This window comes from Monomorium pharaonis, chromosome 9 (genome assembly GCF_013373865.1).
Source record: "Monomorium pharaonis isolate MP-MQ-018 chromosome 9, ASM1337386v2, whole genome shotgun sequence".
NCBI classification, from domain to species: domain Eukaryota; kingdom Metazoa; phylum Arthropoda; class Insecta; order Hymenoptera; family Formicidae; genus Monomorium; species Monomorium pharaonis.
In genome coordinates this window covers 14,812,349-14,830,037 of record NC_050475.1, presented here as the reverse complement: position 1 = coordinate 14,830,037, position 17,689 = coordinate 14,812,349, and the positions used below count along the sequence as shown (strand labels likewise).

Sequence of the window (17,689 nt, the reverse complement as noted above, 5' to 3'; positions counted from 1 at the left end):
AGTCGCGTATATCGTTGCAAGCGAGCTATCGCGAGAAGCGTAACGCGTACCCTTTATTGGCTAACGCCATGCGCAGCCAAATAGCGTACCCCCTGCGTGAGGAGTATCATCAACTCGCGATCGAGCACTTCTCATCTCGATCGCTCTCTTCCACACCAGCTGTCGTTTCGGTAGCCCGACCGCCCTCGCGAGAAGCAAAATGCCGTGAGGGCGAGAACATCTCAGGAGGCGAGCCAGGGCCTCGGCAAAGATCCCGAAGGACAAGTAAGCCGGTGAGGTTACCCGAGTTGTGTACTCTTTAGTGTAAAGCCACTCGCAAGTCGGCGGAACGCGTGCTGGGGTTGAGCTCATTAGTGTCGAAGAGTTACGCGGAGACGTACTCGTTAAAGTTGAGTAAAACAAGTGATCGACGCCCAAGCGTGGCGGCGAGAGTTTACGTAGGCTAAAAACTTCGCGTATCGTACCGCGGAGTACGGGGAAGACGTCTGTCGAAGATCGTGGCCTCATACGGCGACGGGGAAGAGCATTCGCGTGCAAGGTCCGGCAGCGCGCCCGCCATTGCCTTGCACGCCCGTAGAGCGTGCTTGTGAATTCGTAGTGCGTGAACTGTGTATTTGGACGTATCGTGCGCGGTCAAATCTGCGTGAAACGCGCGAGATATCTTGCAAGCTTCGCAACGTGGTTTGCTGGCAACAACCGGGGCGTGTACGTCGGGGGCCTTGAGACCAGATCTTAGCGATTTGACCTCGTGCGCGGTAAAATGGAGACGCGAATCGCGTGAGACTCCGGCGGCAAGAATCTAGCGGCGGGCCGCGTCGCCTCCAGAATTTCATCAAGCTTAACATTATCTCTTATTATTCTCTTCGTTGACCACGCGCCGCCGTGTCGTTATTACGTCCGCGTTTCGAAAAATACTCTGAATTTAGTTATCAACGTCGCATTCGTCTATTAGTTGTGTCACCTGAGCATCGTGCTAATTCTCTTTGTATTCAGAGTCCCCTGGTCGATCGTATTTTCGTGTCGTCCTGTCTCTAGTATTAATCGCGCGCTTTCTTCTTAATACTTTTTATCTGGAATCTCTTTATAAACTCTGTAACTTGCGCGTTAAGCAAAATTTCTGTTCCATTTCTTTGCTCTCGTATTAATAATTATTGTTATTTTCTTTTTCTCAAATAAACGCGCTGTTAACTTGTTCTACAATAAAAATGTAAATTATTTTTTTTCTCGTCTCGCGTAAATGAACTGTGGCATACTGCCCCGCCCCTTTACCGAGCTTGGAACGGCCAGCTGATTACCTCGATCGAGCGTGAAGCAGGATCTTAGAGCTCTCACGGGATCTCAAAAGATAATTCGAGGAGTGCTCAAGGGAACGTCCATCCTCCGTTCCCTTTCGTGCCATTTTTGCTCGGCGTTGCGGTTCCGCGCGGCGGAACGCGTAGTAGATTCAATATAGCGAATATAAAAATGTAAAATGTAAAATAGTTTACAGAATTAAAATGTAAAAAAGTTTACAGAATTTTAATCTTGTTTATTACAGATTTTCAAAGATACTGATTACAAATCTGTTGTTAGAAATATGAAATTCAAGAGGGCGGATCCAACATAACGGATATAAAAGTACAAAGTAACGAAATCGAAAAGCTCTGCATTTTACAGGGTTGAGACTGCTTATATAACATGTATAGAGCCTGCTTGTTAAAAAATTGCGTAGAAAACTTTTACTTTATTATTTAAAAATAAGAATATTTAAAAAATTAAAAATTAAAAACGAAAAAAACAAAAATTAAAAAAAAAACCAGTAATGCAGGCTTTTATATATATTATACAGGCAATTTCAACCTTGTAAAATGTAAAGAGCTTTACGATTTCTTTACTTTGTACTTTTATATTCACCATGTTGGACCCACCATCTTGAATACCACATTTCTAATAACAAATTCATAATCAGCATCTTCGAAAATCTTTAATAAACAAGATTAAAATAAATCTGTAAACTACTTACATTTTATACTTTTATATCCGCCATATTGGATCCACTACTTTAAATTATTCAAAATCACACATAGCTTTTGATAGCTTATGCCCGTAACTAAATTTGTGTGCAAGGTGGCTCTTCTACATCTCGTACAATTTTGGAACGGCGGGTGGCCCGCTTGACAAAAAATGTCCCGTGTGTGTGTGTGTGTGTGTGTTCGTGTGTGTGCGTGCGTGTGTGTGTGTGTAGAGTTGCGATTGCGCTGGAAGCTCGGTGCATTTCGGCTTTCAGCACTTCGGCGTTCTTCTTAGCAACCGCGTTGTTTACGCGAATGCGCTCGTCAGATTTGACTCGGAGCTATCAATCCGTACGGACGTGCTCTGTTTCTCTGTTCGTGTTTGATTATTTGTATTCACAAGCTACATTAAAGAGTTTCTTCAGAAAAAGTGTCCTTCTTTATTCTGTGCGGAAGTGCGCGAGTGAGAGAGTGCGGCCCTGCCGGGCGAACGCAACGACACACGCACGCATGCACGCACACATATCAATATAATACATAAAATTTTATAATTCTCAACGATAATAATAATACTTACAAGATAACCTACTTAACTGCAAAGTTGTTTATTTTTAATTTGTTAAAATGTTAAAAAAAGTAGCGTTATCACGCTTTGAGGTCACTGAGACCTCAAGCAAAAGTTTATATTTGTTTGTTTTCGTTGCCGAAGGATGACTGACGCCAGCAACCGTTCAAGGTTATAGTATAACTAACAAACACCCCCCCCCCCCCACTCCGAGATCTCGAACGGCGCTGTGGACGAAGTAACAAGAAGAAGAAATCGCTCTGGGGTCCCAAAGTGTGCGTGTTCTAAGGTGAAAGAAAAAAAATTACAAATCCACAATAGTACTTTTGAAAAAATCCAATCTAAATGATATATAATGGTCGAAAAAAAAAAATTTATTTATGTATTAAATAAATTCAAGATAATACTGTTCATTAAATTCAACCAAAATGTATATAAGTGACATATAGTATAAGTCACAAAAATCTAATACTTCAGATAAAAATAATGATACTTTGAATAAAATTCAACCTTAGTAATACATTTACTTTCTCTATAAAATAATAATATCAAAACATTTTGCGCTAATTATAATAACGAATATTTATATGAACTAAATCATTTACTGTTCTTTGACCAGTATTTATACTTAAGATATTGGTTGCTTTGCGCCAATATAAGGATGTAATGAAGAAAAAGAATAATGTAAAGCAAACAAATAAATATTTTATTATAACTGTTTTATTATTTTTTTAAAAAAACTTAACACTGCTAAACCGAACACACATGCACAATGGAGGGGGGGGGGGGCAAGATCAATACAATAACAATTAATATATTTATTTGGAGAGTTTAACAGCCAAGTTTTTTTAAGAAAATATTTATTTACAATAAAACATTTAGTTATAATAAAATATTTATTTGTCTGATCTACATTATTATTCTTCTTCATTACATCCTTATATGAGCACAAAGGAGCCAATATCTTAATTATAAATACTGGCTAAAGAATAGTAATAAAGTAGATGTTTTAGTTCATATAAATATCCATTATTAAAATTGGCGCAAAATGTTTTTATATCATTATTTTTGTAGAAAAAATTAATGTGTATTACTTAGGTTGAATTTTATCCAAAATATCATATTAGATTTTTGTAAATTATATTATGTCACTTATATATGTATCATTTTGGATTCATTTGATACATAAATAAATGTGATTTTTTTCAACCATAAATGTATGTATCACTTAGGTTGAATTTGATAAAAAATACTATCTTGGATTTGGAAAAAAAAAAACACCCCCACCTCTGACGCCTTTTTTTACTTTTTTTAAAAGGGTAATTTTGTTTGAATATCACGTATTTTGTAGTGTGCATAGACCACTTAAGTTAAATTTGATTAAAAGGATTATCTTGGACTTATGTATTTTTTTTCTTAAATTTAAATTTAATTTTACATTAATATTGTTGCACGACGCGCGTTGTCCGGTATCTTCCACGTCGCCAGTCAGCTGAGATCGATAATATCGATCGGCCGGTTGCCGGGGAATGTTTACAAACAAAACGTGATAGTCAGTTTTGTGCTGAACTCCTGCCGAGGAGGACGCCTTCTTAATCTGTTTCGTGTTTGCAAAATAAAGTTGATGTTTCTCTAAAAACTCGTCTAGCTTTCTTTCCGTGAGTGCATGAGTGTGTGAGGGACTAAAAGGGACTCGACGCAACAATATTAATGATTAAATAGATGAGGTGTGATGTAAAGTTGTGCATCGGTTCATTTAAGGCGATGCTGGACTGCCTCTCAAACTTGATCGAGGTCGATAATGTAGAGTCATTCATGCACATCATTAATGAGGTTTCGTATATATCTCTTTTATAAATTTGGAAATTCTTTTCCAGAATTAAAGTACACATATTAATATCCATCTGTGAATTGGACTTTATATCGAGGACAAAAAATATTTTTTTTTATTGCTTTACTTATCAACTTTTTACGCGTATATAACCTAAATTTTTGTTTCACAATTTCGTCTCAATTAGGCACTAAAATCTAATTTTCGAACCTCGACACTGTTTGTTCTCGTCGTCTACTAGTCTGTGAATACGAATTTTGTAGGTACAAACTGTAGATCTTTTATATTAAGCAAACATTGTTATGACGTGACAGCAAATTAACAATTTTTTCTCGTTTTTGGAGGAAATTCCACTCCACAGACTGATAGCAATGTGTATTCTTTTATTCTGGAGAAGGATTTCCAAATCTATAAAAGAAATAAAAAGATATTGTTAAACAAAAATTACTATCTTTTTGTTGGTAAAACAAACAACTCCAGCATCCCCTTATAATAACTGATGCACAATTCTATGTCAAACAACATCTCGTCTATCTCATCCACACAAGTGTAAAATTGAATCAGAGATCGAATTACATAGTTCAGTTAAAAATGTTTAATACATCTGTATAATAATAAAGTAATAATCTGAAAACATTTAGTATAACAATTTCATATATTTTAAACATTTTCAATAGAAATTTGTATCACATTATAATCTCAGATTGCATGTCACTTAGCACGAGCCACTGGCAACCCACGTAACCCAATAACACACGGTGCTCTCTTTCACGGAACGTTCTGAAATTTACTATGCAAAAGGTGCATGCAACACGTAAAAGTGCACGAATAGCTAGTGCCCACTATTTCACTAGCAAGCGGCGCTCACATCGCGATTCGCGATGTATATGCTGCGACACTTTCTTATCATAAAAAGTTAGCGCCGCTGGTGTCAAAACAACGAACCGTACATTTCTTCGTCTTGCTTCTCTAACCTCCTTAGGTGCCTACATGGTTGACGTCGACGACGACGTATCTTAAAAAATGAAAATTTTGACATTTGGATTTTGCGTCGTGATATCTCTTCTCATAGGATACGTAAAGAAAAAAATAAAAACAGTTTTCTAATACAAATCGACCTCAAGCTTTCGATTGAGCCTAGTTAGAACTCGATCGGCTTAGCCGTTTCTGAGATCCAATAATCTCGGGTGCTCGCAAGTCGCGTACTCGCGTAAAAAATATGGTCGGGCTCGCTGCGCGTTCACTTGGCGCGAGCCACTACCGTGTCTTTTGATTTCTCTTCCCAACATAGAAGAAATAAAAGCCTCTGATTGGTTAGTCCTCTTATGTGTTATGAAAAGTCCTTATTTCCGCTCTAAGCCTTATATGCATTGGATTCTCATTGGTATCATCATTGTGTGATATAATGTTGTTCCCCTTATAATGAGCTTCTTTTATATTTTTTTTTCACTATTCACTATCCTTCGTCGTGATCATCCTTCATCGTCGCTATCTTTGCCTGCATTCACACCTTCACTGCTTCGATAAGAGTAAGCGGAAAGAGATTTTTGCATTTCCCTTTCCAAAATAGAAAATGAGGACTTTTGATTGGTTAATTCTCCTATGCATCATTATACAATGACTATACACCCGCTTTAAGCCTTACGTGTTATCATTGTTAACATCACCACCGTGTGAGCAAATCAGAACAGCAATGCTAGTTGAAAAAAAACAGACTATAAGCGATAGTGACGATACAAATGCAACATGGTAGCAAATACGCGAAATGGACGTTCTTTATTTCCCCTTAGAACTTCGTCAGCCCCCCTTAGATATCTACGAGATTGACGACGACGACGTATCTTAAATAAAAGTTTCGACTTTTGGACTTCGCGTCACAATATCTCCATTTATAGGGCACGTAGAGGAAAACTAAAAACAGTTTTTTTATATAAATCCCCAAGCTTTCGATTGAGCCTAGTTAGAATTCGATCGGTTCAGCCGTTTGAGATCCGATAATCTCGGGTGCTCGTAAATCGCGTACTCACGTAAAGAATACGGTCGGCTTTCACTTGGCGCGAGCCACTACCGTATCTCTTGATAATGATGCCTTATTGACAGTTTCCAATAGGAAAGAATCACGCTTGACTAAAAAATGCAAGGTTTCCCATAAGCTTATATTTTGGAAATTTTAACTAAAATTTCGAAACTTTGAAGTCCATCCCCGAACAGAAGATATTATCCGATCAAACTGCGCTTTTGCACACGTTAATTTGATGTCTTAACATAACTTTTTTACTATAAGAACCTAATCTGTAAAAAAAATTTTTCGCTCCACCCTAGTTGTGTGTGTGTGTGTGTGTGTGTGTGTGGTGTGTGTGTGTGTGTGTGTGTGTGTGTGTGTGTGTGTGTGTGTGTGTGTGTGTGTGTGTGTGTGTGTGTGTGTGTGTGTGTGTGTGTGTGTGTGTGTGTGTGTGTGCATGCGTGCGCGGGAAAGAGGCGTGCCCTAATATAATTCAGAATATTCCAACAATATTGTTAAAAGATAAAATGCCATTCGATCTTTTTTGTCCTCTCCTTAATATGTCATTGTCTAGATATATTACAGATATCATTACTGCGACAATATTATTGAAATATTTGGCATGATAATTTTTGCAATAAATTTTTAGATATTTACAGCTATAACAAATCTCAAAAATGTTATAAATTCTCCATAATATCACAATATGTAATATTGTAACTGTTATGGTATTTTTCTGTATTATAATATTGGTATTATGTATTCATCATCAAAATATTTAAGCAAGAATAAAATATTCGAATAATATTACTATTATTATTGTTTAACTTCAGAATATTGCAGAATATGCGTAATATTATTATTGTAATATTGCATAAAAATTTAATTACAAAAAATTATATTATTGTAAACAATATCATCATAATATTATTGAAAAATTATCATAATATTGCAGAAATATTGTTGCGATATTGCTAAATACAATTTAACATTACTAATTAATTAATATTACTAAAAATCGCAGAAATTGTTACAATAAACATGTAGCAGATATTTAATATTAGATGTTATTAATATATTGCCATTATAATATAAAAATTTTGTACTATTATTGCAATATTACTGCAATAATACTGCATGTGAACATAACAAGATATGTAAATCAAGATCATTAGAAGTAAGTCTTCTAAACGAAAGTTTTGTCCAAGTTCAAAATAAATCAATCGCAATATTTCCACTTTACGTTAGGCTCTATGCAATTACGCAAGGAATAAGACCAAATCTTCAAAGTAACTTACTCGAAGTTCAACCCATTTGTCTAAGAGCCTCCTATTATTAAATTCGCATAAGAGGCCTGTTTTGGTAATCGCATATGTGGAATCCGCCATTTCTCCTCTACCACAAGTTACATCAACAAAATCGTTATTCCTTTGCTCTCCCAATATAGCAGATCGACCCATCAAAGGCACGGGTTCTTTGTACTGAGTGACAAAATATTATAGAGAGTATAATATTACAATAAATATTACAATCTTTTTATTACCTCGAGAAAAAATTAAAACATTATATGTAATAAAATTGTAACAATTTACCTTGGCACTACGTGAGTACTCCAAGTACCAAAACTTGACATGCCTGTTACCCACGGTGACGAAATAATTGCCATTTTCCGCGAAACAAACAGCTTTCACCTTACTCGAAACTTTATTGGATGCTATTTTAACATTGTTTCGCCAATCCCAACATTGACAATCATGTCATGCTGTGAACCGACAGATACAACGTATTTGTTGCTGGGTGAAAAAGCCTAAAAAATGAACATCTTTTTAATAATTTGTATACTTCACAAGATTAATTTTAAATCTTCGTGTTTCATATGTTAGTGCAACTTATTTAATGATAATATATTAAACAATAACTAAATTATAAACAATGTAAATTTTTTATCATTAATAGACATTTATATTAATGAAATTTCTAGGGGGGGAATAATGGCGTCGGTGAGAACGGGTGTGAATTTGGAAGCTCCAAAGTAAGGAGCAGTGAAGTGATAATGGAGGTGAGAGGGAGAGTAGGAAAGTGAAAATTCGGGTAGAAGAGGACGAGTGGTGGTCGGGCAATTGGAGGGAAGCAGGAAGACGGCGGAAAAGAAAAGATATGAAAAGATATCGTGGTGGAGTTTGGGAGATGAGAGGAAAGAATGTGGAGTGAAGTAGCCGTGGAGAAGAAGAGGACAGTGAGAGGGCGCTGAGAAGAAAGGAAAAGCCGGTTGGCAGGAGATGAAGACGAGAACGAGGAAGATGACGAGGAGAGGAGAGATGGCGCGGATGGAGAAGATGGTGGAAAACAGGTTGGCAGGAGTGAGGCGGCAGACGGTAGCGAGCTTGGGAACGCAGATTCTCACAGCACGTGGTCCGTCGAAGGAAAAGATAGCCGACGCAGAAACAGTAATAGCAGAGTGAGAGAAAGCAGATGAGGTGAAAATAGAGACAGAGATGAAATGTAATAATGAGGAGAAGAGAATGGGATAATGAAGGAGACGGAAAAGGACAGAGTGAGGGAAAAAAGTGCGGTCGAGAGGAGGATAGAAGAGATTGGAAGAGAAGTAAGAAAACAGAGTGAAAATGCCAAAAGGGTTAAAAGAGGTTAGGAAAAGATTTAGAAGTCTGGAGGCGAGACTGGAGAGGTGGCAGACGGGAGAAGAGGACTTGGATCCAGACGAGGAAGAAAAGAGGGGAAGAAAGGTATGGAGAAGCGGCCAGGGAGAAAGAAGAGGAAGCAGAGGGGAAGAAAAGACGGTCGGATGGAGACAAGCGGAGAAGAGGCGGAAAGGGAACAAGGAGCAAAGAAAGTCGGTGTAGAGAGGGAGCGGAGTGGAGGGACGATGGAGACTGGTGGGGGAAGGAAGCAGAGACAAGGAGGACAGGAAGAGACGGCAAGGAGGAGGGAGGAAGTGACAGGTAGGAGTTAAAAAGGAGGTGAGAACAGGAAACAGAAACTGGAGAGAGGAGAGACAGAGGGTAGAGGAGGAGGCAGAGGATGACGGAACCAGAAGAATTGGAGTTCGGGAGAGGACAGTTAGATGGAATGAGAGGGGAGCAGAGAGGAATTAACTTGGATGCGGCAGTGAAGGCATTTGAGAAGGGAGCGAGAGGGGATAAAGAAGGATAAGGAAGGGGAGAGAGGGAGAAAGAGGTATAGAAGGGCCGTGGAGGGGAGGAGGGGTATACGTCTGTAAGGCTGCTCAAGGGCCAGGTTGGTAGGAGGAGATTAGACATGTAATATATTATAATGAGATATTGATAGGGAAGAAGTTGGGGGACAGGTGGACTTCCGTTCGTTTACAATTGTGTTTGTCTTGTTATTGTATATTTTGTTCCTGTGTTGTATTATATATTTTATATATGTTATATCTTTATATGTATGGCTGATATGTAGAGTATGAATGTATGGATAAACGGCTTGCTAGTGAAAGAGAAGAACGGTCAAACAGATGAAGAGAGAGGAGCCGAGGAGATCAGAGAAGGAGAAAGAGAGACAAGGAGAGGAGGTTAAGAAGAGCAGGAGAGTGAAAAGAGCAGAGAAGAGCGTAAAGAGTCGGGGGGGCTCAACAGCACGGAAAGTAGAGAGATGACAGAGAGACGGCAAGTTGGGAAGAATGAGAGGTGGAAGGAGAATAATGATTTAATTGATTGTCTTAGGAGGAGAGGCAGGAAAGAAGGAGAGACGGCGAGAAAGCATGAGGGGAAAGAGACGAAGAGGCGGAGAGAGCAGAGGGAGACAGGAGAAAGAGGAGAGGAGGAGAGGCCCCTTGATGAAAAACGGAAAGAGGAAATCAAGGAGGAGAAGTAGAAGGAAGAGAGCAGAGATGAAGAGAGATGAATAGAAGAAGGATAATGAAGAAGGGGCAAAAGAGAGGAGAGAGTGGGATTAGGGGGTGGGGAAAAGGGGATAAGGGCGTGCGAGGGGGGGGAGGGTGTTAGAATGTAAGGGTCGCAAATGGCCAGGTCGGTTCGGGAGTAGAGAGGATACAACTGTGAACGGTTCGGGAACGCTCCGTGGAAAAAGCGCCTTGTAACCCCATATTGGGACACAATAAAGTCTATCTTATCTTATTAATGAAATTTCTAAGAATTTTTGTAAATCTTTTATTGCAAAAATAATAAGATTTTAAAAGAGAAAAAAGGAGTAGAAAATGAATAGTATCTTCTTATGATTTAAAGAACTATAAAAAATGTATAAAATAACAAATAAATATTATCACATAAACCATTAGTCTTTTGTAAAGAAAAAGCTTCTAGAAGTTTAAGCAATAAGTTGTGTTAACGGAATGCAGCTTGATATTTCGCGAGTAAACTTTGGACCTTAAATTGTCTCCACGAAATTCATCTGTTGTTTGGATTAAGGGATAATAAGATGCAGTCCAATAAGCGTTAAAAATAAAATAAATTCTCCCTCTTAAAAAAAAAAAATGGTAAGAAAATCACGCAATAAATTCTGTCCACTTTGTTATAAATAAGAAAACAAATCGCTCAGTTCTTGAATTCCGGGAGTTCACAGTCAGTTCCGTCAGTTTAAATCCGTTTTTCATTCAACTAAGTCTTATTCTTACTCACGTACATAAACTTAACTCTTATTCTTTGCATCATTTAATTTAAATTTACTATACAACTCTAAAATAAAAGTTATTATATTCTGAATTATCTCAAACACTTGACGATTTCGTTGGATTCGCAGCACTTAACCGCTAAATAATAATATTCACCCATTGTCTCCGAAGACAAGTTGCCAAAGAGTGTAGCGGATTGGTTTTTCGTTGCCGTAGAGTGTTGCAATAAATTTGTTTTCAGGTTTTTAGATAATTTTATAAAAGAAATAAGAAGATAAACGCGTCACGAAGTAAGTTACGTTTCAAATTAAACAACTTCTCATCCTAAATTAAATTAAAACCCTTTCCCTCTTTACTAAAAACTTGAAAGATTAGAATCCGGACTAAAACTAGTATCTCAATAAAGCTTCACATATAACAAATATCATTTAATTTCTTTCGTTTCAGTTAATTAACCTATAGGCAAAACCAATCCCCAATTACAAAATCTATGAACTATTTCTTTAGATCGGAAGATTAACTTGCACAAACCTTGTCCAAATCCCAGGTAAATTACTTAAATATATTACTCTAAAAACGGACAAGACAAAACATTGCAAAATATGACATTACTTAGTAGTAAAATTCACTCTTCTTTCTCTTTATCATATAATTACCTTCATCAAACATTGTGTAAATTCTAAAAACAAATATTGCACGCATAATTTATGTAATATTACATAATTTCTTACATAATTTATCATGAAAAACTTCAACAAATTTAAATTTTTCACAATAAAAAACATTTATTATATATTACATGTTGTATGTATCTGTAGTATTAATAGCACCCTCGAGCATGAAATGAAATAGATGCACTAAAAATTGTTTAATTTCATACATTATAATAATTGTTACTTATACATATTGATATTTTATATTCATAACCATCTTTTAAAGATTTAAATCTTGATGAAAATTAAAAATTGATATTTTGTTACAATAAAATTGGTAATCTTTGTGTGACTAACCTTGATCTACACTATATAAAATGTGCAAGTAAATTTAAATTTAATTTTTATCAAGATTTAAATCTTTAAAAGATGGTTATCAATATAAATTATATCAATATTATCAATATAAATTTGGAAAAGTAATGCGATAATTAACCCTTTCATTGCCAGTGGGAAGTATACTTCCCACTTGTTTTTCTTTTATTTTTCTGTTGTAAAAATTGTTGTTTCAAGATAGCAATGATGTTTCCAAAGTTTTTTGCACTTAATTGCACCTTAATGATTGTTTGTAATAATTTAAATGTAAAAAAGCAATTTTAAAAAATCAATTTCTCCTCAAATTTGTATTAAATTTGATCATTTTCGGGTAAAAATAGTTTTTGGGGTCGCTGATTATTAATTTGAGAAAATTAAAAAATTAAAGATTAAAATAATAAATAAAAAATGGCGGATTTAACATGGTTGATGGATGGGAATGTTAAAAATTGAAAATTTTAAATTTAGAAAAATATAGTCGTATTTTATACAAAATTTATAACATAAATAGTTTTTTGTGGTATTTCGCTTAAATGTATCGTTTTTGAGATAAAAATTCATAAATATTGAAGGTTGTTGAAAGTACTATACCAGGAAGCTATATGTAAAAAGCTATATTATATGTGTTATTTTAAATTTTGATATTATCTTATCATTCAACCTTAGATCTGTAATAAAAAATGGATTTGCTGCAAAATTATTCAAATTTTCACAAATTTTCATAATTTACTAGCAAACTTTCATAATTCACTCAGCTGAATCCTACAACCCAGACTAGTAGTAATGCTTATACTTTCATTCTGGGAAAAAATTTACAAATCTATAAAAGACAAATTCTTGTCACAAAAATTATTGCAATTAATCGTTAAAATAGACTTGTCTCCAGTATTCTACTAATCTCACATGTGTTCTTTTGTGACTAAATTTTAAATTTCATAAAAAAGACATATTAAATTAACATGCTCATCTAATATTTCAAATTAAACAACAAAAATATGTAAAAAGTTTGGCGCTGTTTAAGTAAACATACATCATAATTTTATTTCGTTTTGATATTTTTTAAAAACACCGCCCGTGTTTTACATTAAATATATTTTGCTCAGATTTAAATTAAAAAGATATCACTTGGATTATAATAGATTTCCGGGAAAATTAAATTAAAGAAAAAACCTGTTTTTTTCTATTTTCTCATCAAATATGAAAAAATATGAGCATAATAAACTTTATATATAAATTAATTACTTATTAAAACTTTTAAATATGAAAAAAATCTTAAAAATCTTATTAATGTAAATTATAAAGAAAAAAACTCCTTTTAAAGAAAAAATAAAAAAATAAAAAAATAAAAATTTTTTTTCAAAATTTCTAATCACTTTTAGAGTTAAAAATCTTATACTTGATTAAATCAATTTTATATTTATTTTTAAGCAATCAAGTTTCAATTTAATGATACTTTTTTGTCTTTGAATATTATATTTTATATATCTTTACCATGTTGTAAGCCTTTTTTTGTAAAATCACTTTGCTTCAAAACTACTAACAAAATAAAAAAAATTTAATTTTGCTGTTCAATAACTAGATCTAAAAATTTATTTTTTTTAATTAATTTTTTTGCATAATATTTAAAGACAATTTCTCTTAAAACTAAACTATATAATACAAATAAAGAATAAAAGGTGAAACTCTATTTCAGCCACACTAAAGTGAAGTCATTGTAGATAGTACTCACCACGCAGTTAATACCATACTTATGTCCCGAAAATTCAGCAATTTGCACGGCATTGTATGGATCGGAAATATCCCAAACACGAACGTTCGGCATATGACCGCATTCGCCGGTAGCCAAAAGTTTACCGTCTCCGTTGAGTGCGAGAGAAGTTACAGTTTTCCTGCAGGCATTCAATACGTGTGCTTGACTGTTTTGACGTGGGTTAAGCAGCACAACAGTGCAACTGTAATAAAAAAAGAATATTAATGTGTAATTTTAATATGTAAAATACAACCAAAACAATTTTCATCTAAAAAAGAAAAGGGAGAGAGAGAAAGAGAGAGAGAGAGAGGGAGAGAGGGAGAGAGAGAGGGGGAGAGAGAGGGGGGAGAAATAAACACACATGCATATATGTATGTGTACAACATGCTCTATGTATATACGTGCATACATATGTGTATAAACATTACTGGTTCCAAATTTTATGCTTAATATTTAACTCGTAACGTGTAACTTAATTGTTAAGGTGGCAGTGCTGACACGCTGACAAAAGTAAAATACCTTAAAAAAATTAATTGCTACATCGACTTTGATATCAAAATGATTTTCTACTTATCTGCTATTAAAATATCCTGGTCCCGAATTTTTTATTTAATATTTAACTTGCGAAACTCAATTAAGATGGGGGTGCTGACGCGTAGATAAAACTTTGGGACCTGGATATTTTAAAAGAAGGAAAATAGACAATAATTTTGATACTAAAATCGATGCAGTAATTAATTTTTTTAAGATACTCTTGTGAACGCGTTAGCACCACCACTTTAACAAGTGAGTTACACAAGTTAAATATTAAGCAAAAAATTTGGGACCAGAAAATTTTAAAAACACATAAATAGACAATTATTGATACTAAGGTCGACGCAGCAATTAATTATATACCTATATGTATATATATTTGAGGGTACTTTAATCTTATATTTTTGTGAATTTTAATGGTTTTTAAAGTTATTTTGCAAGTTAAAAATTTAAATTGTGTATTTTACGAGTATTTGATTGAAAAAGTACTTTTAAGGTTGTCGTGTATAGTTAGTTTCTTATTTTCAACCATTTTCTTTTATACCATTACGGTACAATAGTTCTGGGTATTGATACGTTGATAACCGTTCAATATTTTTAATATATGTTTACAGTATCTTAAAGCACAAAATAAGCAGAAAATTGTTTTTTTTGTTTATGCATTTTTTATTAGTGGGAGGTGCTAGCGTCACACAAACCTCACATTCCCACTTTTGTTCTTAATTTCCTGCGAACGAGTAAAAGCAAAAAAAATCGGGACTAGAGCAAAAAATTAGCAGATAATTAACAGAAAGATATGCCGTATATCTAAACTTTCTTTGGGAGTGCTAGGTTCGCTAAGATAAAAACGTTTCAGTCAAAGTTTGTAGAATATTAAGAAGAAAACATGATAAAAATATAAATTTAATCTTGAATGACATCGACAAGATTATTTCAATCTCAATTTTTAATTTGATATGGCCTCAACTCTCGGACTTAATAAAATCGTCTTAAGAATCTTCATGTATATTATAAAAAGAAATGAGACACTTTACACTACAAAATAAGTGAAATTACGGAAAAATTATCTTTACAAAAAAGTACAAAAAAGCGTCAAGTATTGCGCGCAAAAACGTCCTCTAAAATGTATTTTTATACAAAACAATGTAGATTTCACACTACAAAATGAAAGTAGTTATTAAGTTTTTTCTCTACAAAAGTAATGATACAAAGAAAATGCGCCAATCATAAAAATGCATGTTTATACGAAATAGAACATCAACTTTTAATTATTATTCTTTGACTGGCATTCATAATTTGGTTTTTCGTTTAGCCCGCATCAAACTAGAGACTGGTATTGGGATTAATTACAAATATTACAAATAAATATTTTATTACAAAAACTTGGCGCTGCTAATACTAAACACACGCACGCACGCATGCACACACACTCAGATGCACACATGAAAGAAAAAGAGAGCTAGCAAATTATTCGGTATAGCAGCGCCAAGTTTTTGTAGTAAAATATTTATTTGTAATATTTGTAATCAATCCCAATATCAATCTCTAGTCTGATGCAGGCTAAAAAAAAAAACCAAACTGTAAATGCCAGCCAAAGAATAATAATAAAAAAGCAGATGTCCTATTTCATATAAATCCATATTTACGGTTAGTGCATTTTCTTTATATCATTACTTTTGTAGAGAAAAAACTCAATACTCCCGTTTTGTAGTGTTAAATCTAAGTTGTTTTGTACAAGAATACATTTTTGAGGGCGTTTTTTGCGCGCGTATACTTGGCGATCTTTTGTATCTTTTTTTAAAAAAAGGTAATTTTGTCGTGTGTTATTATTACAAAAGAGTAGAAACTTGTTACAATCACTACACGGTAACAAAATACCACAGCATTATGCCAATGTTGGGTATAGAAAGGCCTTTTAAAGACGCCGATAAATCGCATGAGAATGCGATTTAATTCTTTCCCTGCGACCGGTCTCTCCGTTGCGCGCAGAGATTTATCCATGTGGGGCCGTGCGAAGCAAGTATACATTCACCATACTGCGCGACCTATTAAAATTAGCACACTAAAACTAGCGCTAGCTAACAAGTATGTATTAGACATACATGATAAGCATAGACATTACGTCTGGTTAATATAAATAAAAATTATAAAAATATTAATGATATTATACGATAAATTAAGCATATTTTTCAAAGTAATAAAAAATTAAATTAAAATATATTGTATTTAAAACATTACAAAAAAATTAATAATAATTTTCTACCTAAATCAAAAATTATTTCAGTAAAAATATGAAAACGTTTTTTTAACTCTAGAATGTCAGAACCAGGGTAGTTTTGTAGCTTAGCGCAAAAATTTAAATTTATCCAAAAATCTAGCAGATGAAGGGAAACAGACCATATTTCTATTTAACCCCATTAACGCCCAAGCGCACGTATTTTTTACATCATTTTCAGCGACTTTATTTGCAACATTAAAAGTCTAAAAAAATTTTGAAAAGTATCATTTCTTACGTAAAATTTTATGCTCTTTCAGAATCCGTCATCAAAATTTATGTAAAAAATAATCCAAAAAGTTATGGCGGGTTTTAAGTAAAAAAATATAACAAAATTGCAAAACATTTTTTTGCATATTTTTGTGTATTCTCCGTCTTACTCTCTCGAAAAAACGGAAAAGTGCAAGCGTGTTCGGCTTGCGAGCCGAAATCACTGGAAGATATAATTACAGTTGAGATATTATTAAGTTTCCAAACAATTGGTGATAAAAATGAGTGAGAATGATGTATTGTAAATTGTGAGAATAATGAACATTAGAGAAAAGTATCAAAAGTTATGGAAGAATTAAACAAAATAATTTTTCTAAATAATTTATAAAATTTGAAATATGCATTTTTTTATATATATTATTATATCAAGGTTATGAAACATTAAAATAGTACGAAACCCCAACTCTTCGCAACCATCGGTGCATAAAATATTTGTATTTTAAAAGTATATTTTTTAAATTTGTCAAAATTGTTATTTTCATTGAAAAATGGCGACTAAATCGCAAAAATTTACAAATTATCATATTTTTTCCTCAATAATTCGTAAATTGCGGACAATTAACAGCTTATTATTACTAAAAATAATGAGATTGACATTCATTTTCGATCAAATATACAATTTTTAAGATAACGGATTCAATATGGTGACCAGAAAAGTGTAAAAGTCATCGATTTTTCTACATTTTATCTAAATTTTTCCATAAATCCTTTCTCGAAAATTGTTTTATGCACAGACCATTATCAGTTTATAAATTTATTTATTAGTATATACCAATGGACAAATTCATAAAGTTATTAGGCAGTAAATTTAAAATAGAAGAAATTGTTGGTTAT

The 17,689-nt window shown here is 33.9% G+C and overlaps 1 protein-coding gene and 1 long non-coding RNA gene across 2 annotated transcripts in view; one reads left to right on the top strand and one right to left on the bottom strand.

The window, feature by feature from the left end:
• The window catches only part of LOC118647386, an 89,640-nt gene extending 80,428 nt beyond the window's left edge, over nt 1-9,212 (top strand). The window contains exon 2 of the long non-coding RNA XR_004964663.1: nt 8,755-9,212. This is a non-coding gene — a long non-coding RNA (uncharacterized LOC118647386). The remainder of the gene's footprint in view (nt 1-8,754) is intronic.
• The window catches only part of LOC105833490, a 230,539-nt gene that overhangs the window by 109,053 nt on the left and 103,797 nt on the right, over nt 1-17,689 (bottom strand). Inside the window, 4 exon segments of the mRNA XM_036292192.1 lie at nt 7,688-7,870; nt 7,982-8,133; nt 8,136-8,196; nt 13,756-13,978. Coding sequence (XP_036148085.1) covers nt 7,688-7,870; nt 7,982-8,133; nt 8,136-8,196; nt 13,756-13,978 — 619 coding nt within the window.